General features: G+C 42.7%; 1 protein-coding gene across 1 annotated transcript; it reads right to left on the reverse strand.

Moving 5' to 3' along the window:
- Positions 1-1,645: 1,645 nt before the first annotated feature.
- On the reverse strand, positions 1,646-25,919 carry stk11 (serine/threonine kinase 11). The gene is made up of 10 exons (XM_042342754.1): positions 25,410-25,919; positions 15,651-15,734; positions 13,813-13,902; positions 13,029-13,161; positions 12,520-12,656; positions 11,370-11,497; positions 10,918-10,975; positions 8,634-8,830; positions 6,015-6,250; positions 1,646-3,079 (listed from the first exon to the last, which is right to left on the reverse strand). The coding sequence occupies exons 1-9, from the start codon at positions 25,781-25,783 to the stop codon at positions 6,036-6,038; spliced, it is 1,416 nt and encodes a 471-aa protein (XP_042198688.1). The 5' UTR covers positions 25,784-25,919; the 3' UTR covers positions 1,646-3,079; positions 6,015-6,035.

Raw genomic sequence — 25,919 nt, forward strand, 5'->3', positions numbered from 1 at the left:
GATGTTCAGAAGGTTGGCTGTGGTCTTGCACGTTTACCATCTTTCTGTTTCCGAAAGAAAGAATATTTATTTAACAAAATCATTTCCTTTACGGTTTCACGGCGATGCTGTGGACGGTAACTTTTTTTTAAAAAAAAAGCTGCTGAGTTTTTATTTCAATACATATAATTATATCGTGTATATATATTGTTTAGATATATATATATATAATGATGATTTTCTCTCTTTAGACATTGGCTCCACGTCGTTTGCGGTTGTTTAAGTATTGGTAGTTTTTTTTTCCTGTGGCCTGTTTTTTGGGGGTGAATTAGAATGCCAAGTTTTAAGACTTTTTTTTTTAAAAAAAACACTGCACAATTATTAATTTGTTAAAAGGTAAAGTCTCTACCCTGGTTTGATAAATTATGAGGACAATGATGTTATATTGTATATAGTGCTGAGCGCAATAAATCTACTTTTTTTTTTCTTTCCGCTTTTCCTTGCAAAATTCTTTATAAAATACCTCGAGTTGACCGTCGAACAGTTTTGCAGGATTCTTGTACTATCTTCCATTCAAAGACAATTTACTGGTGCGGGGACCCTCCTCTCTTGGGCCTCCGATCCTTGAGGATTGCAGCGTTTTATAATAAATACTTCCTCCAATTAACAGCCCCAATGCCGTCTCAAAACTCTTCGCAATATTCCTGTGGAGCATTGAACAGCAAACGCGGCGGCCGCTTTGCAGTGCAATAAAACACATTTAGAATATTCATTAATAATCCTTGCATTTGATACAGCACTTCATCGGGTCTTTGAGCCGTCTCCCAAGCGCTTTACAGAATATACTGTAAAGTGTAGTGACTGTATTTTGTGGACGATAATAATAATCCACACACGTCTGATAGAGCACCGGAGAAGAATTTTATTTTCTGCCCCTGCTGCCTCCGAGTCAGAGCCCAACCACAGACGAGAGAGAGAGCGAGAGGCTGGACACAACATGGCTCGAGATGAGTCAAGAGGAATTTGCTGAACGATTGCGGTGACTGGAGGGGAATCATTGCTTTTCATTACCACAGCGCAGCGTGACTCAACAGCTGCCAATTCCATAAACTGGCCAAACGATCGTTTGACGGGCTGGTAACAGGAAAGGAAAGCTTTGGTTGGTCCTGATCAGGTCGGCTTAAAACTGAGCGACTGGTGAGTGAATGGGAGATGGCTGTAGGTTTCATTCGCTCTGCTGAGGGAAAGCCTCCCCCCAAAGTTCCATCTGTACGAAGAGGGGAAGGATATTTCTTTGGAAATATACAGGATTAATGGAGCCATAGGAGGAACGCTGTATAGACACACTCCTTCCTTCGGATGAGATGTTGACCCGAGATTCCGTCTGCCTGTTCAGCTGGATTTTAAAGATCCTGAAACGCAATTGGAAAATGGGAGTTTCTCTCTCTCGTGGTGCCCTGGCTGACAATTCCCCAGATTAATCAGTCATTCACTTCACGGCAGTTTGCGGGAATTTGCTGTTTACAAATCGGCCGCCGAGTTTGCCCACTGCACTTCACCCTAATGCCTGTGAAGCTCTGTGAGATGCAAGGATTATTAATTATTATTATTAACAAAATGATTAATAAAGAAATCAGAAGGTCAAAGAACTCCAGTCAAGTCTCGCTGAGATAATAATACTGGCAGCTACTTTAGTACAACAAATAATGCTTTGGTTCCACTACAGTGTTTCGATAATTCACAAAAAAACAGCCCATTCTGTAAAAAGGTACAGTGGCTTTGTCAGGAAATAACATGGGGAAAAACAGTAGCTGCAAAGATGTATATAAGTTGCATTGATAACACCAGTGTGCAACAGCCAACCATGGTAAGAGAGCGAGAGAGAGAGACAGACAAACACATATACAGATCGGTCTTGTATTACCAACACAGAAATTAAATGCATTCATGGTTCCACTACAGCATCTTTTAAGAATGTACATTTATAACCCAGTGGTGTGGAGTAAAGTCCCACTTGGGACGGGATGTAAGGGTGTGTTGAGGGGAAGGGGTTGAACTTGCCAAAACTCAACAGTTGGTGTGGTCTGGGGATATTAAAACGTGTTCGTCTCTTAAATGTAAAAATAAAACAAATGGGCTTTTGGCATAGAATGCTGAGGTGGGGTCGGTGGCCGTGAATTGGAAGCTGGGCAATAACTTGGAGAAGAAACACAGCAGAGATGGAGGAAGGGAGAAGCCAGTATGTAGTGCAACAGATGTAAAGATAACCCCAGGCCGGTTTTGAAGAGTGTAGAAACAGTGACGTGACCACGGGGGAGAGGGAAAAACTTAGGGTTTACCCGCCCCCACCCAAAACTAATACTTTAAAGACCTTCAATAGGTATTTGTGCTTTGCCCTCTCTCTCTTCCCCACCACCCCTCCAAAAAAAAAAGTCCTGTTTAATTTCAAACAGCAAACATAACCCTCGGTCAACCTCCCTCCTCACTTGGAGTTGAGGTACAGATCAGCAGAACAGACTCGAGGGGTTGAATGGTGTCATGTTTCTACAGGCAGCACGCAGATTTCATTTCGCAAAGATGTCTTTTCTCTCTCTCTTTTCTCCTTAAAATAAAATTAAAAAAAACACAGCCATGGGAGCAATACAGATTAAAACACACACACATACACACGAGGCATTTAACCCATCCTCTTTCAGTAAATATTAACCTTCCCTTTTTCCAAGCCCTTTCTTTGACGGCATGCATTTACACATCACAAGTGTGTTCTACGTACGGACTGCAGGTATGAACAGAAAAACAAAAAGTAGTCTTATAACATAAAGTGCATCTAAATGGCTTTGCACAAAGTTCTAAAATGTCGTCCGTCCGTGGGTTATACTTTCTGGATAATATAACTCCGGTTGGTTTTGCGGTTTTGGGGTGGATTCTCAGCTTCCCGCACGGAGGCTACAGAGCGTTTCCGTGGAAGGCTGCGGTAGTTTCTGGGGTGATTTGTTGGCTACTTTAGGATTCCTCAGGCCGGCCAGGCCTCGCCTCCGGTGCTAGTTCAAGCAGGAGCAAAGGCAGCAGCAACGCAACAAACCTCCAACATCCGTAATGGCTGTGTGAGAGAGAGAGAGAGAGGCATCAACTGGACAGGCCGCAGACAATGATACTGATGGCATTTGATGCAACTTCAAATCAGACGTTATCATAGAATCCCAAATAGTTCCTCTACTCCACTCTTACCCCAGACTCCGCACATTTTTTCTTTTTAAGTAGCTATCCACCACCACCAACAACACGCATATACATAGCGCCCTTCACGGGGGGTAGTTTCTCGGATCTCTATCCAATTCCATTTTTAAACTTATTATTAAATCTGATCCGACCACCCTTTTAGGCAAACCGTGTTTAATATCAAACTTTAAACGGTGTTTGTTTCCTCTCTCTGCCCTGTTAGGTAAGTGACAGCTTGGTGAATGCAGATAGGGGTGGGTGGGTGAGGAGAGCAAATAAGCTGAATGGTCTCCATCTGAACCGCTCTTGATATGATGAGGTCCTGATATAAAGAACATAGCAGTAGGCTTTGTGAAGGGGTAGGGGAAGATTACTACAGAGGCATCTATTCACTCCTCATTGCCTTCGGCCACAATCCACGCTCCCGGCACCCACCCCCACATTCGATGTTCGACCCTGTTCCCGGGATCCGTTACTGTGAAGCGCTCTGAGACGCCGTCCGGCGTGGAGGGCGCTATGTAAATCCAAGTTGTTGTTGTACAGAGCTTTGAGCCATTCCCTTATGTGGCAGGCGCTGTATAAATGCAAATCGTAAAGAAAAAACACCCACACGATTCCTCTCTCTCTTCCCCCACACAACCCCTCAAGACAAGCAGAAAACCTAACTGAAATATTTATCATTCATTCTTCCAAAGAAATACGCTTTAACCTTGCAAATTCCAGCCTGTTAGATGACTCACTGCTAATGAATTAAATATTTCATCTGCAAACCATATCTGTGTTCTTGACATTCTAAGAGAGTGGAACACAACACACCCGTTCAATCCTAATAAATATCCCGCTTATAAAGTGAAGGTGGAGAAAGAGACTGAGTCATGGAGTTTGATATTAAAAGATTGCTGAAGGAACATTGTGTGCAGTGACTCACTCACACTGTGGCATTGCAGTGACATAGACAGTGCCCCAGAGAAGCTCAAAGCAGGATTATAACTCCATCTCCCCAGCCCCCCCACAATCCCCGCCCCAGACGCTCACTCTCTGACCATCTCAAGGTCAGTGAAGCCACAGACAGCTCTGTTAATAGCCACAGCAACACAGCAGCCAGCTCCAACTACACACTTGTCAGGACTTGGCTCCGCTACGCAATAAAAATAATAAAATCCACGACTCTTTGTGGGACGCTGCTGTGAGCAATTGGCTGCCGCATTTCACCCACAAAATATGTTGTCAATTCACATTACAGTATATTCTGTGAAGCGCTTTGAGACATCTCGAAGACGTGATAAGGCACTATATATTATAACATATCAAATGCAAGGGTTATTATTATTATTAATTTGAAAACAGGGCACCCATCAGCTCATTGCACAAAAATACTGCATTTTGTATACTTTAGTCTTTAAACTTAGAGAAATAAATACTAATATAAATTTAAACTATCAGTATTTACCGTTAGAAGGTTTGAAAAGATGCAAGCAAGTCTCATCTCAATGTGAGGATAAAACGTCTTGATGATGCGAAGAGGCGCTATATCAAATGCAAGGGTTATTGTTTGATTTTTATTAATAATAATGTCACATTAAACACTCGATGTACTCTGGCGAACATTGTCTTACACACCCATGTGTGAAAACAGCGTGAGCGAATTAAGGACATGATCTACGACTGCAGGTCAAAGCAGTTAATATTCCAGCCTATTGGAAAGGGATTCACATTTCATTTTGTGCCATGAAATTGTCCCATCAATTCTTCCATTCCAGTTCCAGATTTAAACTGGGGTTAATTCCAGTGTCACACTAAATGAACTCACAGGGCAATGGATTAATAATAATACGGGCATTTGTTTTTTTTAAATATATAAAATATATAACCAGAGTAAAATTATATTAGCAACCAGTCTCCAAGATATATCTACAAGTCGGCAACTTCAAATCGTGCTCTGTACAGCGAGGGCGAGCTGCGAGATTTTCTCTCTCCAAACATTTTTCTTAGTCCATTTGAGACAATAGGAAATACGTCACTGATCAACTGTCTCTCGCACAATCACACCCATTAACTGGTCTAAAGCAGTGACCAGGTGTCACCGCTTGTTAAATAGAATCGGCTGATCCCAAGGTGTCACTTTTCGCAAAAGAATCACAGCACAAAGACTGGTGCGGGTTTATATAGAACTCGCTGTAAGCGGTAATGCAAAGTTAGATCTGACAAGGCTAGACAATGGTGCGAGGTGGAAGATAGCCATTTTTGTGACTGTAAAAAGACAGAATAATTCACACATTTTATACCTCGGGGAGTTAGGTGTTGGCAACTCATAAATTTAGTTTTTAAGTTCACAGCTAAAATCCCCCCAACCTCTCCCCTGAACACTCGCTACTTAGAGCAGAGAATTTAACATTTGGGCACCAGATAAAATCTAAACCTTTAATCGTATGCCTACAGTCGCATTTAAAAAAAAATTGAAAGTCAGAATATTTGAGGTGCTACAGAATGCCGTTCATTCACACTGGGCTGAGGGAGTTTGTGTAAATCTGAATCTAATGCTGATGTTCTGGATTAGATTTACCATGCAACCCTGCCAGCCACTAATAATAATCCTCGCCTTTGATATAGTGCCTCATCGTGTCTTCGAGACGTCGCAAAGTGGTTCACAGAATATACTGTAGAGTAAATTGACTGAATATCCTTGCATTTGCAAAAAAACACAAAACTCTACATTTCTTCCCAACTGTACATGCACAATTAGACTGTCACCATTAGTGTGCAGGTAAGATGGGAGTCCGGTTACAACAGAATTTACTGGCCGCTGCGGTACATACCATACAGAGTTTACAGGTGTCTCATTGCTGTTTACAGGGTGAGAGTTTCCGAATTTTGCTGCTACTGGTGGAGGCTTTGCGGGATGGATTGGAAGAAGAACTGGATCTCCGCTCAGTTTTAGCCTTGCTGTTAAACTGTCCTGCCTCTGTGCCATTCATGCACATTGCTTTGTGGTGGCCTTTGCTCCTGTTTTGGCCGTTTTGCTCAATCTCCTCTTCAGGCATCTGCACCTGTCCTGTGGAGATAATACATTGGATTTGAGAACTGTGGAGTCCTGTAACTTAGTGTTTAGAGCACTCGCCTCGCAAGCGAGAGGACCTGGGTTCGATTCCCGGGTGGATCAGGGCAAAACCTTAGGCAAGTTTCCTTACTCTACACGCCTCTGTTTACCCAGCAGTAAGTAGGAACCCGGTTATTAGTCGATTGGCAGATCGCTTTGCTGGTGGTAATAAACCCTTCAAAAAGTAAAAAAAACAAATAGTTTGGTCACTCCATCTACGACTGTTTGTGAGACACTGCTGTGTGCAACTGTCTACCACGTTTCACACACAAAATGCACAGTCACTCCACTTTATAGTATATTCTGTGAAGCGTTTTGAGATGTTTCAACGACATAATAAGGCACTATATCAAGCAACAGGTACAGCTAGTAAAGAATACTCACTCCTGTCATATAAAAAACTAGCCATCCGCAAAAAAGTCTTTAAAAAGACAAAACCAAACGCATCTAAGAGTTTACAGCAAAACCTTAGCAAGGTTCTCAATTGCAATAATTTGCAGACACTGCTAACGGAGAGCTATAATTAAATGCAGGATTGCAGGCGTCAACAGGGGGAAGAAAAAATACAATTATTCTAATTCTAATCAATTTCTTCTGCTCAACAACAGATTGATGTGAGCCCACGCCGTGTGTGTGTGTGCTGTCAGGACTCCAAGCTGGTCGTCATGATGACGAGAAACACCAGCAGTTTGTCGGAATGAAAGTATGCGGAAAAATTACAAATGTTTTCATTAAAATAACTGGCTTCACTTTGGTCTTTGTGAGAGCAGCTGACGCCAGCCTTTCTATAATGATTTACTCTGAGCGGGCAGAAAAATCAGCAATCTATGACTCATTCTTTCCACTTTCAATAAAATTGAATATTTGCTTTAGGGAACTGAACTGCAATCCTTAATCTACAGCTGGCTGAATAAAGATCCAATGGAATATTTGACAAGACGCTTTTAGTCATCGGTGCGTTCGATGTCACGGCAATAGTTCCTTGTAAGCTATGCTTGCTTTCTCTCCATTCCCCCGCTCGCCTCCCTCCCTACCTCCCCCGCCCACCTTAAAATGAGCTATTGTTTGAGAGCTTTCACACACTCCACCATTTCACAAACATCAAATAACCAATTTGATGAAAATTGGCGAAAAAGGTATTATTTTAGCTAAAAGCTTCAACTTGAACTTCACATCTAGGAAATAAGTAAATGCACAATCCCTCTTTTCTGGTTAGAGATCTCCAAATTAACCCTTTTCCCCCGAGCGAGGTACTGAACGGAGGTCCCGTTTACCCCATAATTCAACAAGAACAACATGCATTTATATAGCACTCCTCACTCAGGGTAGTGTCCCAGAGCAGGTGGATGCAATACGAAGGGACTCCCTTTACACGATTTCAAAGAAAAATGAGGCCTTTATCTAGGTTGTCCTGATTATTATTATATCAAGTCCAAGGATTATTATATTATTTTTGCTACGCCTACTACTACATCTTAAAAATTCAGCCAACCACCAACAATTGTACGTGCTCTCTAGTAACTAACAGCTCTAGTCTTCACCGCAGCAATACAACACCTAGATGAAGTATTTAATGTCTCATGGCTTTGAACCAGGTGGAATCAGATGAACGAATGAGAAGTGATTGCTACCCAGCTGACGCACTACAGTGCATCTAAACCATATCTAAACAGGCACTTCCAACTTGCTTCCCGAACCTCCACCCCTCCTGAGCCCAGCTCCCAGCTCGGGTTCAAATCCCTGACTGTGGGCGCCATGGCACGATCTCCCAATGTGACCGGCACTGTGTAAATGTCATGTGTTGTTGAATCACGTGCCTTTGGCGCAGTCTGCTTTGCCTAACCCACGTATTGTCCTCTCTCTCTCTCCGCTTTAAACACACAGACGAGCACGGTTAGATTTTACACTGACAACTTAACTGTGCAAACCAGTTAATTGGGTGATTTTTAGAACAGTGGTTTCTAAAGTAGGGCAGTAAAGACACTGTTCTCACACCCAGAGGGGGGTTAGCAAATTCCCGTATGGATCGTATCATAGGCGAACGGTTTGAAAGCAGGCCAGCGAAATTAGTTTAACCTAGTGGGATTTCCTCCTGAAAACCCTACATCAGCAACTAGTCAGAAAACAGCGTGTAATCTTGTATTGTATTTCTGTAGCTCCTGAAATATTCAACGCAGCAAATTCTCGATTCACTTCACAATACATTCTGTGAAGCACTTTGAGACGTCTCAAATGCGGGATAAGGCTCCATATCAAATGCAAGGATTATTATAATTATAATTGTATGGAAGGAGTCATCCCAAGCAGCCGTCAGTGGGTATAAAACTCAAGTGGTTACCTGGTACTGTAAAATCCTGAGTATAAATTATTTCGTCTTCTACATCTTCATTGAACAGATCCTCATCCTCATCATTGTAACCGTGCAAGTCTTCCAGGTAAGGCACCACTGTCATGCTTCTCCACTTGTCCTTGGTCTCTGGGCTTGGAGGGATAGGTACAGGAGTTTCCATCTGGGCATGTTTCTTGCGGAACCAACTACATTCAAGGAAAAAGGGAAAAGCCAGTTCATTAAGTAATCCATAACATTAAGGTTTCGTGCGCGCGCGTGCGCGCACACACACACCACTTTGGTCGCAATTCCTTTCAACAGTTCCCCCCCCGCCCCCAACTAACATCTCAAATAATAATACTTGCGCCAGGGAAATTACATTTGCGCTGCAACACTTCAACAGAGATTATTGTAGTGAAGAGTTATTTTGTAGCACACAAGAGAGAAAAAAAAATACATCAAACCGCAAAATATTTGTCCTGACATTTTAGTTTTTATTACCTTTGCACAATTAACATTTCAAACATTTAACTTCTTGGCAAGAGTACAAAATACTCCAGAGGGCAAATTATTAGCTCTCTCATTCCCTTTGATTAATTCACAATGCCAACATTAATCTGACATTCCGTGCCAGACACGTTCATTTTCTAGCCTCACTATAATCCCTCATGAATGAAATTCATTCATCCGAGCCCCGACAGGAAGGAAGTCACCAATTCTAAGAGATTCCTTTCAGCAGGCACCCCGTCTAAACCAGCTGCCTTTTAATGTACTGTACATATGATCAAGAGATGTTCGATGTCAGCCTGACTCAGTTGTCAACATCTGGGACGCTGCTGTGTGCAATTGGCTGCCACGTTTCTCCCACAAAATATAATCAATTCACTTTACAGTATATTCTGTGAAGCGTTTTGAAGACTTGATAAGGCACTATTTCAAATGCAAGGATTATTATTATTATTGCCCACCCTACCATTCTTCCAACACTTTACAGTGAGCAGAGGAGTGCGCAAATCACAGGACCCAATTCCCAAGAAAACTTGGAAAGGTTACAGCAATGGCCTCAGTGAGAGGAGCTCGGGGCCACCTACTGAACAAGATGGTTGACTGGAACTGCTCAGCGGCAAATTAAATGAAGGCATCTGTCAACTTATTTATTATTCAGTCACTGTCAGTCAGAGAGCATTACATCCAAGTCTATTCCACTCACTAATCATTGCGCACAGAACCCAATTAACTGGTGCCCAACACAGTGGGAAAGCATTCTCAAACCACAGGAGATGGCAAAAGTACCTTTTAATCTAAAAGGGCGATAATCCCTTATCCGCACAACAAAAGTTCACATTTCTCTGCCTAGAGCGCTTCATGCTTAAAATTTTATAACTTTTCCTTCCGGGAGTCGCTGGTATTTTTAGCCTGTTAATAACACTAGCTCAGGAAAAAAATATATAGGCTTCAATCTGAAAAACTGCATAAAGGTACATATCGCAGCTCCTCACAATCACTCTCTATACAATCTCACATCCATCAAAAGACCCTTCAATTGAGATGCATTGCATCAAGTATGTCTAAAATAACAACCTCACATCTTTAATTGATAAACTTTTGTGATCTCTGGAGGAGGAAGAGAGGATTATGCTCTTAATATATAAAGCCATAAAAGCTTTCAGCTGAAGTAAAAATTTGACGATTTAACTATTTTAAGCTCCATTGTTAATTGCAATAAAAGTACGGGACAGAATGGAGGCAGTATCTGGATTTAGTTTGAAACATAATAATAATCCTTGCATTTGATATAGCGCCTTATCACGTCATTGAGACGTCTCAAAGCACTTCCCAGGAAAAACTGTAAAGTGAATTGACTGCATTTAGTGGGTGAAACATAAGAACTCTCCAAGAAAAAAAACATACTTGTAGTTTCATCTGCAAGCCAAACCTCTCACACATTGCTTACTTATATTCTGCATTTCATCGGAAACCAACAGCTCGGCATAATTACAGTCTGTGTGTCAGATGCACCTGCAGTTTTTGAAGAAATCAACCTGAAGTTCCAAAAGGGTGTTTATCTGCTGCTTCTGACCCTGCTGTTGCCCCTGGTGCAGCCTCGTCAATAATAATCCTCACATTTTATCACGTCTTCAAGGCAACTCAAAGTGCTTCACAGGATAACCGTGAAGTGAATTGACTGCATATTTTGTGGGCGAATATTTTGTTGTACTGAAGGAGGCCCCGGTGAAAGGTGGGGTGGAGGGAAAGAGACTGGGAAGAGAAGTGCAACACCGAATACACTTACTTGTGCTGTCTGATTTGTTGTATTGAAAACCTTTTGACAGGATCGTATTCAAGCATCCCTATAAGTGGGGGTGAGAAAGCCAAGAGAATTCCATTAGATCGGAAACATACACCAGTCTCTCCTGAGGACCCTCTGGAGTGAGGTCGAGTCAAGCGGAAGGTCGCATGCTGTAAACTCGTCACCTCCATAACCAGCCCATTATTCTACAGTCAGGGATGATCTTAACAGCCGAGCCAGCTCGTTAAATAAGTAAGGCACTCGGTCACTGTAAATCAAATTCACAATAGAAATGTCCTCAGTCTGCTGGCCAGCCATCAACTGTGACGCCAAGACATCATTGCATAAAATCTGTAAATGTACTTTCCATCGGTTTCTGTGGCTTGTCATAACCTTTGCTGTTAGTTACTCAACGTCTGCTCAGCGCTAAGGAGGGAGCGAGACATTGTGCTTACCTCGCAGTAAATCTGCTAGCAATGGGCCGCATTCCTCAGGAATGGTATAGTCACCCTTCCCTATGTTCTCAAATAGTTTGTAGATATTGTCTCCCTCGAACGGATAAAGCCCCGTTGTGATATTATATCTGGGGGGTGGGGGGAAAACAGAGAGAGAAAAGAGTAAACGATTATTTTCAGAGAAAGGATGAGAAAGCAGAGCCTAGTGGGGGCGCGTAGGTAAGGTATACAAACTGAGATAATGGTAAAACGGGCTGGCTTCTCATTCTCTGAGCAGTTTAAGTAGTTCAGCAAAAGAGAATTAGTTTTTAAACTGAAGAATTGGCAAAGGAATTGGAAATGTGTTATGCCCACATTATTCTCTCCCTCATCAATGCCAACTCTACCTGTTATGAACCAAGTGAGAGCTCAACATTACACTAGATGACGCATGAATGTAAGAAAGTAGTGCTGCTATATAAATAAAACAGTTTCCAGGTCACATCAGCAAACTGCACAGACAGCAGCAGCAGCTGAATATTCCATTAGGTTTTACACCACATCTTCACTTCAATCCTGTATCTGCGCCTTTGTTATTCTACATGTACACTGCCTTTTCATCCACAAAATAGTCACTGCACTTTCAGTATATTCTGTGATGCGCTTTGAGATGTCTCGAAGACGTGATAAGGTGTTATATCAAATACAAGGATATTATTACACCAATGAACACAAAATCAAACACGCAAACTAAAGGGGAAGGTTTCACGAGAGACTAAAAAGCACATCGAAAGCTCAAAAACTATTAAAATATACATTAATAATCCTTGCATTTGATACACCTCATCACATCGTTGAGACGTCGCAAAGAGTTTCTCAGGGTTTATACACAGTGTAGTGACTATTTCATGGGCAATGCAGGATGATTTAATAAGGGATGTGCTACATCTATTTTAGGAACTCAGAACGCTTTTTAATTTTAAAAAAAGCAGCAAATAATGGTGCAGAAGAACAGGACTTGTATAGGAACAGGAGACCATTCAGCTCCTCAAGCCTATTCTGCCATTCAATAGGACCATGGCTGATCTGTACCTCAACTGCAAATACCTGTCCTTGCCCCATATCCTTCGATACTCTGACCTAACAAACATCTATCCACAGATAGACTTACAGCGTCACTCCTGCAGACCAAATGTCCACCTTGAACCCTGAAAACGTATCAAGGCCATTGGCGATTTCTGGAGGCTGGAACGCTGGTGACCCTTGACTTGTCCTGCACGTGTCATCCTCCGCAAAGGGGTGTAAAGCCTGTAATGGAGAACAAGGGAGTACACCCAATGTCAAACCCCCAGTATCTGCAGTAAAGTGGGATATGTACACAACAGTCAATTAGCACACATCGAACAGCATTAGATTGTCCAGCAGCATTGCATATTTCAGCATGTTTATGTGCATATGCAATTCCTGCACAAGGACAGCCATTTGCACAAACTGGCCATCACTCTTCCGTTTCAGAAGAGAACAAAACCAGTTCAAGATAAATAACAGATCACATTAAATACAGTATTTGCCATTAAGTTGCACTAATGATCTGCTCTGGTAAACATAGAAAAGCAGTTATGAAATATTAATTCAGTTATGGTTTGTGCTGTGTCGTGCAGGTGAGACTGGGAGACGTACTTCTGCTACTCCTAGGTCTGAGATTTTCAAAGTGCCATCCGTTGTTAGCAGTAGGTTGCCTGGTTTAATGTCTTTGTGGACTATTCCTTGACTGTGCAAATATTCTAGACCATCGATCAGCTGGCAGAAGTACCTGTTCAAATTAGTGTCAAAAGGAAAGAATGTTTGGAGAGATTAAAACAGGGTACACAAAATGTCAAACTTCCTGTATGTGCAGTGACTGGATAAGCATACAACCAATCAATTAGCAAACCGCTAACACAGTGCTCCATTTCTCAACTGGGATGTTGAGCACTCTGTCCAGTAAGGTGGTAAACAACAGCAGCAGCAACTCTAGTTGCATTTCACGCAGGGTAATGTCCCGGATCGTTTCAAAAGCCGTCATTGTGGGCTTCAAGAGGGAAGCAGACAGGTATATGAAGGACAAAGGCTTGGAGAGATATGGGGACAGAGCGGGCAGGGGCAATGAATGGATGGGTTGTTAATGGGACCCCCAGATTGGAAAGAGGGGGGAGTTTCCAGAGGCATGTTAGCCTAAGACACATCAAACTGAGAAATATAAAGTTAAATAGAGTTACACTTTGCTCAACAGGTCTGTGCTGGTGTTTATACTCCACACAAGCCCCCCAGGTACCCTTCTCTGTTCCCTTCTCCCACATGTTCACTTCTCCCGACGTGAAAGGCCCCCTATAAATGCAATCTTGTGTTGTTGTTGTATACATCACGTTTTCACTTAAATAAAGCCATTATTTCCCACCACTACGCAATTCTCGAGTTGACTCACCCGTGAGCTTGAAATACTGGAAATTTCTTGTCGTGAACACTGTCCAACATTTCCTGCATCCCACAAACGCAATACTCCATTACCATATACGTTAGACTGAGTCAAGGAAAGGCAAAGTATTCAATCAACGTTAAAAAAACACTCTCTGAAGCTTTCTCTTCAGCACAAAAAGAAATAACTATATTCCAGGTTACACACAGATAAATGTATAGCTTTTATTGGCTTAGTTTTATGATTAGTTTAAAAGTTTTTTTTAATAAACTTGACAAATTATGTTTTGGCATTAATTTTAAGGTTGATATTAAAATAATAAAGCTTATTTTTTTTAAATAAAAATGTCAGTGCACACCAGTACCATAAAGATTAAAAAGAATCAGATTTCTAATGAAATGACAACTGCCGTACATGGCTGAAGTAATTTTAACCGTGTTTCAATCGGCAAGATCTAATGAGATTGTTTGCAGACCTTCAAATTATCTCTAAAATGGAGATAAAGAGCCACTTTAAAGCTGTTGCAGATACAACTATAACACGCAATAGTTCTGGTGTCGGCAGAGAACACAGAATTTCTAAAGCAATAGTAGGCACTAATCATTGCGTTGGAAGTGCTGGAGATTTTATTTTGACATTTGAAAACAGCCTGCATGTTTAATATCTGATATTACTGACAGAATATCAAAGTAATGATCCTCACATTCGAGACGACACCTAATCGTTTCGTCGAGACATCACAAATTGCTTCACAGGATTTCACTACAATGTAGTGATTATTTCGTAAGCAATGTGCAACCATTAACTACACTGAATTCCAGGTTGGTTAAATAGTTTGTTCAAAGCAGAATTATAAGAAACGCTCTCATCACAATTGCGTGCAGAAAAGTTGCCCACTTCCAAAGGCTTAAAGCGAACTACAAATTACAAAAAAAAGCACATGGCATTTTAAGGAAACATCCAAACCGCCCCCCTCCCCACCACCATTAGGCGACAGTTTGTGTTTTCAGTGTCGTGTCTGCAAAACACCTGATGACATTACTGTTTAAAATAAATTAATGTTACTGACATTTCAGAGGCTGCAGTGGGTGAATGGGATTTTGAGATGGTTTGCGTTACTCTCAGACTCTGCTGGTACCATTACACGTTGAGGTCATTACACATCAAAGGGACAGTAAAACCCACTTTGTGAAAAAAAACAAAATACAACCAGTATCCGAAACAGCAGCCGTTTGCTGATGTAGTCACACTGGTGTAGCAAAGGTTTTGTTTCCAGAAGATTCTCTATTTGAGCTCCAGAAGAGTCCAGAACAAAAACAATCTGTTTTAACACTCAACGTTAATATTTAATTAAGGCAATGAATGGGTAAAAGAAGTGTATTACAGTGAAGGCTGGAATAGTAAGCTATCTGAGATAGACTTGGCTATACTTCAAATTCAACTGCTGAGTAGTACTTCAATAAAGAATATTAACAATAAGCCCATGAACTGAGAATGTGTGAAATCCACTTAGAGGACATGAACAGACTGACATGACCAACTTTAAATCCATTCACAATACAGCTTCAAATGCAGTTTTTACAAGGAGGGGCATGACATATTATGAGGCTTGATCTGATCTGCAGTTTGGAGAGCAGTTGTCAAAAATGCCTTGCAACACTGCCATCTTGTGCAAGCAATTCCTCGTTGCTTGTCCAAGCAATTCCTCGTTGCAATGAACGGGCAATAAACATCCCACTTTGCCCATTAAAAATAATCTGGATACATTTAGAAATCAAAGTGTCTAGAAAAAACCCAGTTCTCCGTCTCCTCCTCTTAATCATTCCCAGGCAGGATGTAAAGGATATATCTTTTGCTTTTCTTCATTATATAGCACATCTACCAACTGGATTACATTTTTGTGTCGGAGTCTTCTGAGTAGCTGGATTTCCCTGGAATCGAGACAAGATTTTATTGTTAACAAAGGAAAGTACTTCAGTCGATCTCCTGTCCTAAAGTTAAAGAGAAAAAAATAGGAAGGAGCAAAGGGAGGAAATCAAATCTAACAAGAAACAACGATATAGATATGTATCTATACGTGTAAATTTGTATTGTAAAGATGATTATGTAACAAGAAAAATGATGCAGCACGCTAATATAGAAATTATATTAAATTGAAGTATTTAATTACACAGAAAGTATTTCACCCCCTGAAATATCAGATAATCAGCGCTTTGCGGCAGTGGCAATGGTAACATGTCATGCCTAATACACCAATCCTAAACGTACAGCTCAGATTTGACCAGGTTTATATTCAGCCTGCAATTTTACACAACCTACATTTTTTTTGCGGGGTGGGGGAAGGAGGGGTAAAAAAGAGCTCCTTTGAATAATAAAATGAATTTGCCTTAAACTATTAAGAAGGGGAAGAGGAAAAAAATAGCAAAGGTCAATATCAATTAAGCAGCCCCAGGCCCATGGAAATAGAAATACACAGCTGAAAATACCAGCCGTTTCTCTGAGGTGCCACGAGAGAGCAGCACAGGAATGCTGGCTGGATGAAATAACCTACAGACAGACAGACAGACAGACAGACAGACACACAAGGAAGGCCGAGGGAGCTCCACAACAGAACCAACCCTAGGAACGCACTATGCAGTCTGTGTATAAACAGTAAAGCTGTGCAAAACATGGCTAAAACTTCAAGTATTTCTTTATATCAACTCATTGACCAGAGTACAATATCAATCTGATTATAGGGCAGTAGATTCCAAACTAGCTTTCAGTGAAATAGGAGCTGGAGTTTTTGATTGAGACAAGTCTACTTAGATAGACCGGATTAAAGGTCACCATTAACATGATGGACAACAATTGGGTGTTTTGTTAGACAGAAAGATCATCTCAATTACTTAAGGCGGTAAGGATCTTCCCTGACTGCTTTACAGCCCAGGCACTGTTCAGAGCAATAATACTTTGAGAAACACATTGAAGATTTTTTTGAAGTGTTCAATTCCCCTCAAATGTATTTTCAATGTTGATTTGCAAACAGACAATGAGTCACAGGTTGTCACTTGCAGTCGGCTAAACAAACATCTCTATTGCCCACTTTCCTCACGTTCCTCTGAAATGCTTGGATTGGGCTCCAGCTAAAAGCAGTGATGCGTTACAGAATGTGAAGACAGGGGCAATGATTAATAGATATTCCAGTGAATCTGACAACATAACTTACAAGAAAGAAGCTTGGAATGCGTTAGGTCAAGGCAGAAGTTGATTTCTCATATTTAAACAGCTTTAATTATTTTACATATATTGTACTTCGTGTGGCCATTTTCTCTTTGTCAGTCAGTTGGTGTATAGCCACTCCTGCTCTGGAATGATGCCAACTGTCAAGTAACCCAAGGTCTCATTGTATTCAAATGGATCCTGCAGCCACTTTCAATTAGCACTGTATTACAAGGTACGTGAACCCTCGGTAGTCTGCCATTATTGACACACACAGCTGGATTTTGGTTAGATTTAAGAGTTTTTATACAAACTGGTTAAAATACCATTGCCAGTAGCAGGATCAGCTAAACTGTGACGCTCACAGCAACCTGCACACTGCAGCTCTGCTCTTAAGCACCGTTAAGCTGCAGTCATTAAAAATCCATTATCACGGTGAAAGTCGTCACTGCGATAGACTTGTCGGGTGGGCAATTGCAGGATTATGTTGTTTGGTGGGTCCTGCAGTTTTCTGTACAATGTCTTGCCCACTTGTCCAGTCCTTTCCATACCCAGTGAAAAAGGATTGTTTGGGTTTTACTGCATGCCAATCAATCACTTTAAATAGCGCAGGTCATTTTATGGTTCAACATCTGGCTAACATCAAAGCAACGCTCTGGAATCAGTTTCAACTTTGAAGGAAGCAGAAGTGTTCGTTGTGAAAGGCAATTGGATGGTTCATCATTCAGACACAAGGGCAAAGGAATACAGCCATAGCTGTTGCTGATGATGGAAAAATGTTTTAAACATATATGGGCGTAAAGATTGTTAACATGCAGTCCCTTCTTGGGCCCCATGTTCAAATTCAACCCAATAGCAAGAGAGGCTGATAAGAAAGAACTTACATTCTTAGTATCTTATCACAGTGACGATCTCAAGGGACTTCACTAGTAATTACTTTTTTGAAAGCCAGCAAAGATCCCACATACAGCTATGAAGTAAATGATCAATTAGCCTGAAGGCTTGCAGTTTGATGCATCTGTTTAGCAAACTGACTAGCAAACTGGCTAGTTTTCTTTAGCCACAATAGTAGTTTATTACGTCGGATCCTGCACCACTGGAGGATAATGTCCCTCAAGGGAGAGTGCGCATTGCATTCCAATAAACATTTCTAGAGTTTCCATGGAATTCTCAGCTTGGTTTGGAGACTCTGATGGGTTTCCGCACGCGTTAAGACACCTGGCTGACCCAAAGTAAAGATGAATCTTCAGGAGAACAGTATAGATTATCAAGTGTAACTCAGCTTGCATCAAACTCTCAATTTGCTATTTCAGTTTAACAGTGAGCACGGCTGGAATTATCCTGACCATGACTATGTCCCTTGACAGTTGGAATTATTCAAGCTCAGGCCCAGAATTCTGGTCGCATTTCAAATGTCACAAATTGACTATTCCACCGACTCTTTCCTCCACATTGAAAGCATAAAAACAACCCAGTTAACTGGCCGGAAGGTTACAAGGTTCACAGCACACCCACTGTAGCTGTGCTGGGGCAAAACCACTTCCTTCAACAACACTTACTAAACTTTCGCTCGTACTCAGATCAGCAAAGCCCAGAATTACACTGCATCACATTAATTTTGTGTAGCGCCTTTCACATCGGAGGACGTCTCAAGACGCTGGGCAGTCAGGGATTTGGACCCGAGCTGGGGTTTGGGATCAGGAGTGAAGGCAGGAAGTGTAGGAGTAGGAGGGTGGCCGAAGAGGAGAGTCTTAAGACTTGCCTTGACGAGGCAAGGGAGGGTTTCCCTGTTGTTGAAGAAAGTGCTTCCTATCAACACAAATAACGTAGAAAAACTGGCCCTTTAATTACAGCAGTCATCTTTTAAAACCAGAACAAAGAATTAATCATTGTAAAAATATGTAATTATCCTTTTCTACCTCGCTTCTCCCTAGAGAATACAGGGTTTATGAGCACAACTTGTAACTTTTTAATTTAAAACTCAAAACTCGCCCAAAAAAAAATGATGGCGGGAGGGGGATGAAATATCCAATCACTTAATCCAAACACCACACATCTAACAACCAACCAAGGACGGTGGAATTACTCTGCCCTTCGAAATGAGCTGGCAAAAGAGAAGGCTTTCTGTGGTTCATTTATAAAGAATGTATGTGTAGTGCAAGAATAGAGTTCACTCAGTTCAAGAACTCGGCACAACACCGCTTGCAACATTATAAGGTCAAAGAAAATCAGCTTTACGTTAGCTTTTAATACTGGGTCACAGCTGTTGCAGTATATTAACAGGTCTATTTCAGACGTTTTTCTCAATTGAAAATACATGGTCACAGAAAGTTAGCGTTCAGGCTGAGGTTGTGATGTCATTTTCAGGCAGTATTGACAGATACTACAATACTGAATATATAGAGGGCAACCCGTCTACAGACCTGACTAACATCCAATAGATTGCTAATATCTGGTCGGGAAATGATGGAAAGAGCTGTACGTGACAAAAACAAGAACTTGCATGTATATAGCGCCCCTTATGCAGGGTAGTGCTGGAGCTCCAAGTCCAAAGCTTGCACAAACACCCAATGCTTATATCTAGGTCCTCATGAGAGGGGCCTGGACAGAGACCTGCCCGCTGTGAAGCCACTCTTCTCCCAAAGCAGGTTTACTAAGTACCAGAATAGTGCGCTATTTGGGCTGTGGAAAATGTTGTGCATTTCCTTTTAAAAGAAGGTTTAATAGTTGAAATTCCTTCCAATGTTGACTAGCCCCTAGTTTGGCATTTGTCTACTTACGTAGAACTGGTTAACTGTAACCAGACAGAATACTGGATTGCTAAACTTGTAGAAGACACATGAATGAAACGTTAGAAACCCAGAATATTTCAAACGTCGAACTCCCCAAGCACTGGTAGTCTGTAGGGGAAATGTGCAATTTACTTCAATCATGGTAAACAAACACAGCCAACTAGGTTTTGCTGTTTGCACTGACTACTCAGCTGAAAGAAATATTTCTTCTGCACACTTTGTTTCAGGACACTGGAAAGAAACACGTACACAAGTCCATTATTTTATTCTTTAGTGCTGCTTAACCTATCGGTGGGGGAGGGGGGGTAAACAGGGTGGTTTGATCTCATAAACATCTAGCAACATAGATTTCTTTCTATTACAGGAGTGAGCAAGGTTAGAGGCCCAAACACTGGGGTAATAGGGTAATAGAAACACCAAACATTTGCTTCTTAGTCATTGAACATCAATGAAAGATTGTCGAGCTTTTCAAGTGGACAAGCAGATCCTCACAGCTGGTGGCAAAAAAAGTGACTGCATTAGCAACACTGATGCATCCAATTTAAAATCAATACAAAAACACACAAGGCTTTAAAACAACACAGTTCAGCCACCTCCACAACCTGCGAGTGAAGTCCAGCTCAGTCCCATCTGTTTACACCTAAAAAGGCCTTTTCCTGTCCTGCACATTCTGTTTCCCTTATACTTAACTAAAATCTCCTCTCACTACCGCTCCAGGCTTTCGCACATAGCATGTGTGTGCAGCTTGTGCTACGCATCATGTTCCCAGCGCCTTGGGATGTCCTCCTGACATGAAAGGCGCTTTATAAATGCAATTTGTTATTGTAGTGGCTCTTGGCTCCACAGAGCTTTTCTGCACAGCTAGTATAACTGGAGGCACCAATGCTCATCCAGTTATCACTCAAGCTCGCTCTTCAATTGTTCCAAACCATCACTAGCTCTCTCTCGCTCTCGCACGATTTATCTCTAGGCTGAATCTCGTGGAGTTGTTGTTCGGAATTGAAGATGCATTTCAGTTAAAAAAAAACCTCAGAAAGAAACTGGACATTTCGCTAACGAAGCTGCTTCTTTCTTAATGGATTGACGTGACATGATAAGTTATTTTCAGATTGTCAACAGTACTTGGTTACATCCCGCAACACACATGCCACAGAAGTCTGTAATGATCCATTTTCAAAGACTGGGGACTATCTTCAGCCTCTGTCCGTGCAATGTGAACAGTTTATCCCACAAACTGGGATTTATTGATGCTCACATCATGCTGTGTTCATTTAAGAGCGAGTCTCCCATGTTAAGGAATTGATGTATCTGAAACTCCTGCGCTGTATAACATCGGGGAAAGGGGAGTGGAGGAGAAAGCTCCGGAATGTTTAAAAGCCTCTGAAACTCCGACATGTTAGGTTACTGATTGGGACACAGATTCAAGCCAGGAATTCCTCACAGAGGGTTCATGCCCTGAGCCGACAGCAATGGTGCTGATTAACTGGCTATTGGGAGATGCTCGAGAACATTCTAGATTGCCTAGTCCTCTGATTTTCACCGTTCCCATGGCAGTTTTGCACTTGCTCAGCAAAATCAATAACCAGCTGAGGTCACAAACGCCTCATGTGCATTGTAAACACATCAATATGCCTCATCGCCAGGACACCAATCTCAACCATTTAGTTGGCTCGGTTCGATCCCCCAACCTTGCCGAGGTTTATTTTATGACCGACTCTCACCATCAGCCTCCAATCTCAAATCGAATTTGGGTCTTGCTAAAGCATCCTCCAAAATCTTGCTTTCCTCTTTCAAACCAAATGCTTACAGACCGCCCAAAATTCCACACGGTCTCAGAGCTGAACATGACCCATACAATATGGAGGGGGTCTCTCAAATAGATATTGCACTGTCTCCTACTGTACGGTCGCATGTGAAGACCTTCCTCAGACTGACATATTTGGTTCTCTAATACTCTCTAGCGCTGTGTAGCAGACGGCAGGTAATCTTGCCTAAGAGTCATTTGTGCACAAACAGGGACTCAGTAATCAACAATCAGGAAACAATAACGTGTGGCCAACTTACTAACTTACAAGCTGCACAGTCCAGACTTTAACCTGGTAAGATCACAGTCAAACAGCCTTGGGCAAGGCAGCATGGACTTCCCAGTTCAAGAGTCGCACTAATTAAGTTACTAAAAACAAAACTTTATAGCAGGGGTGTAGGCTCCATCACTTGTTATGCAATAAACCAACAACGTTCAATGCAAACAGTAGGATGGATATTACCACCTTCAATCTATATAAAAAAACAAAAAATTACATTTGTGTTATGCCTTTTACATTTGGAGGACGTCCCAAGGCATTGGAAACGCTCAAATTGACTTGGATTGTAGAGTTAACAATAAAACTGCATCTGATATCGTGCTTTATCAAATCGTTGAGACGTCTTAAAAGTGCTTCGAGAAGGAGAAGAGAGGGCAAAGAACACGGGTACAAATAAGCACTTTAATTCCTGTGGAAGGTGGACGGGAGGTTAGCACGGTCTGTGCAATTCAGAATGGTGTAGGACATCTTTGTGCAGTTTTATGTCCTCTGCCTCCAGGTGGCTTTGCAAGGTGGTAAGTAAACATGCCCAGTAGGATGACAAGTCATTTGATTGTGTTTGCATCACTGTCTAAGACACACGAGTGAAACTTGCCAGATTCTAGAACAGAGCAGCGCCGATCACATCACAGGGGAGAAGACAAGTTGCCTTTATCGATTCCACCCATATCATGCTGGATTTGTTTCAACGATGAGCAGCCAAATAGTTTTAAAAATCCAAGAATTGAGAGCAGAAAAGAACATGTGCTTGAAAGATGCATTTCAGAAAATGATTGAAAAATCCACTTACTCATTAATGTGAACTACTATATAAATAACTAGGTGTGTCAAAATGGGTGATTCATGCAGTATTTTGAAATACATGTACATGGGACAATGAGGAAATATTGACAAGCATATGAAAACATCACTATGAGATGACCTAACCCATGAGTGACATTGCTAATCGCAAAGCAAAATTTAAATGTCCAATTTCTTTTAACCTCTAGATTCTCCAAATTAATACCTACTTACTGATTTCTCTCCCCTTTTAGTTACCCATTGAAAAGGAGGGAGATAAGCTGTCAAAAAGCTCTGTCATAGCCAGACAAAACGTCCCTTGGAGGAAGTAACTTGCACTGAAATTTTTTTAATTCAACCCATTAAAATTACACAAGTTTCTCCCGCAAATACTCCAGGTGTAACTGGCCACCACCCTGAATGGTTTCCTAGCTGGGTCCAACCTAATTGCAGCAGGAAACATATGTGAGAGACTCCAACACCATTTCCACATAGCTCAGTGTTACCTTTCCTTATGTTGACATGACCCAGGTCAGCCCCAAGAAGCCAACTGAGGAATATAAAAAGGCAGGAAGACAAAGCGTCAGATTTAGATGACATGTTGAATTCACAGGGCCATTGGTGTCCCAAACGCAACTTGATCCGGCAGCACATCAGAGCGCAAATAAAGTTAACTACCAAACACAACCACTGCGGTGCGCAATTGGTTGGTGCGTTTCGCCAACAAATATACAGTCACTTCACTTTATAGTGTATTCTGTGAAGCGCTTTGAGACGTCTAGAAGACATGATAAGGCGCTATATCAAATGCGAGGATCACTATTGTTATTATCACTGTGCAACAAGCTAGAAAGCATGTATCCTGCATAGCAACAAGCAATGCAGGTCAAAAGTAGGAAGTCAAGCAACTCAAATAAACTGCTTCTCCACTGAACCTACTTCCTCCTCAACACACATTTCTGGAGCAGACTTTAAGGCCAGTCAGTCCCAGATTCCCCATCCTTACAATGACTCAGCCAAGACTCAATAATATTTTCCATCTTAGAGAAAGCAGTGTAGAGTAATATGAATTAAACTGAAACAATCTCTGGACAGAAAAGAATTCTGGTTCGGTAAAATCGGAAGACAATTAAACTGATTCAGCTTTGACAAAGTTGGATTTTAAACTTTTGATCAAAAGTATTATTTTCCATGAATGTATTTACCTGTTCAGCGGAGTTCAACTCCGAGTGAAATGCTAGTCGGAGCCACGGTACGTGCAACCAGAGTAAAATTGTTTTTCCCAACAAAGAGTACAGAAAGGAGTTTGTAACACCCCAGAATTGTGTGCATAGAATTTTTTTTAAAAAAGTCCTGCACCCCATCGCAACTATAAATGGGTGTTTACGAGGTAAACAGTGTCAACGTTGGCAACATTTGTCCCCCCATTGAGATGGTTATGGCATTAAAACCAACATCCAATATTGCCGGCTATGGTTTGCAGAATGCTGGAATTTACCTCAAACCTAAAAGAATAACTTTTTAAAATTAAATATACTGTATATGTTGAAGTGCAATTTAGAATATCTAATTACTGGCCCGTGCGACCACCCAGTTGGGCTGCGGTTCTCACTGAGAACAGGAGCTTTTTGCAGGAGGACAGGAGAGGGGAAATCATAGCCCAAGCTGCTGCAAAAGCGGAGGCACGGAGTCTCTCTGGCCCTCTGACCCTTGAGTTTGTGCGTGAGCGCTTCTGTCGGAGTCGGGTAATGGGGGATATCCATCTCTTGGGTTCTTGTGGGTATGTTTGGTGGAATCCCGATGTTGGCGGGTTGTTGGATACGGGGAGGGTTCGTCAATATGTGGGGTGAGCGGATCGGCACGTGTGTGGTGGCGAGGCGGGAATGTGTGGGGGTTAGTGTGGTTGTTATGATGTGATTGGTGGTGGGGTTGGGGGGGTTTGTCTGTGGATTCAATATGATTGGGGGGAAATTGCGTGTGTATACATACATACACACACACTGTATATACATGTGGGGGGAGGGGTTAATGCACGGGTTAGTGTGGTGGGTTGTTATGGTGTGATTAGGGGTGGGGAGTAGTGTGTAGATTCATTATGATTGGGGGGGAAATTGTGTGTGTGTATATATACTGTATGTGTGTGTGTGTGTGGTGGGGGAGGGAGGGTGAAGCTTTCCCAGGCCTCCCTTCCTCTCTCCCCACATCCCCTCACTCACTCTCTTCCCTACTCACTCTCCCCCTTCCTCATTCAAACTCCACCCTCCCCTCACTCACTCTCTCCGCTCCTCACTCCTCCCCTACTCACTCTCCCCCCCTTCTCACTCTCCCTCACTCACTCTCCCCCTCCCCCACCACTCCCCCTTCACTGACTCCCCCCCCTCACTAACTCCTCCCCTACTCTCACTCCTCCCCCCTCCTCACTCACTCTCCCCCTCCCCCCACCGCTCCCCCCTCACTCACTCCCCCCTTCACTCACTCCCCCCCTACTCTCACTCCTCCCCCTCCTCACTCACTCTCCCCCTCCACACCCCCCTCACTCACTCCCCCCTACTCTCACTCACTCCCCCTCCTCACTCACTCTCCCCCTTCCCCACCACTCACTCTCTCCCCCCTCCCCCCACCACTCCCCACCCTCACTCTCTCCCCCCTCCCCCACCACTCCCCACCCTCACACTCACTCTCTCCCCCCTCCCCTCTCCACCCTCACTCTCTCTCTCCCCCCCACCCCCCCTCTCCCGCGCTCACTCACTTTTTGACGTTGGCCTCCCCGTTCGGGATCCGCCGCAGCTTCTTCTTCTTGAGGATCTTGACGGCCCGGCGGCACAGCGTGTCGGTGTCGAGCATCTCCTTGACTTTGCCGTACGAGCCCTCGCCCAGCAGGTCGCCCATCAGGTACTTGCCGATGATCTTGGCGCGCTTCTTCCTGGGCTGGTAGATCACGTCGGTGGAGTCGATCCGGTGGATGAAGGTGTCCACCCCCATCGGGTCGTTGTCGCCGCCGATGTAGTCGATGACTTCGTCCATCTCCAGGTAGTCTCTGAAGGCCGGCAGCATCAGCTCCGGGTCCGGCTCCGCGTCCGGCTCCTCCGGCTCCTGTCGCCGCTGCTCCGCTCCATGCAGCATCGCCTCCGCTCTCCTCCCGCTGCGCTGCGCTGCCCCTCTCTCTCTCTCTCCCTCCCTCCCGCCTCACTGACTGACTTGACTGACTGACTTGACTGCCAGTTGTTAGGCAGCCGCCATTTTATTTACCTGCCGCCCG

This window comes from Callorhinchus milii, unplaced genomic scaffold (assembly GCF_018977255.1).
Source record: "Callorhinchus milii isolate IMCB2004 unplaced genomic scaffold, IMCB_Cmil_1.0 Scaffold21, whole genome shotgun sequence".
In the NCBI taxonomy this organism is placed as follows: domain Eukaryota; kingdom Metazoa; phylum Chordata; class Chondrichthyes; order Chimaeriformes; family Callorhinchidae; genus Callorhinchus; species Callorhinchus milii.

Bases quoted from the DNA above. Each gene is read 5' to 3' on its own strand.
- stk11 (XM_042342754.1), bottom strand. From the start codon at position 25,783: ATGCTGCATGGAGCGGAGCAGCGGCGACAGGAGCCGGAGGAGCCGGAC. The intron at 15,735-25,409 runs GTGAGTGAGCGC...TCTCGATTCCAG, and splicing joins GGGGAGGCCAACGTCAAAAA to GGAAATCCAGCTACTCAGAA. The intron at 10,976-11,369 runs GTAAGCACAATG...CCCCACTTATAG, and splicing joins GCTAGCAGATTTACTGCGAG to GGATGCTTGAATACGATCCT.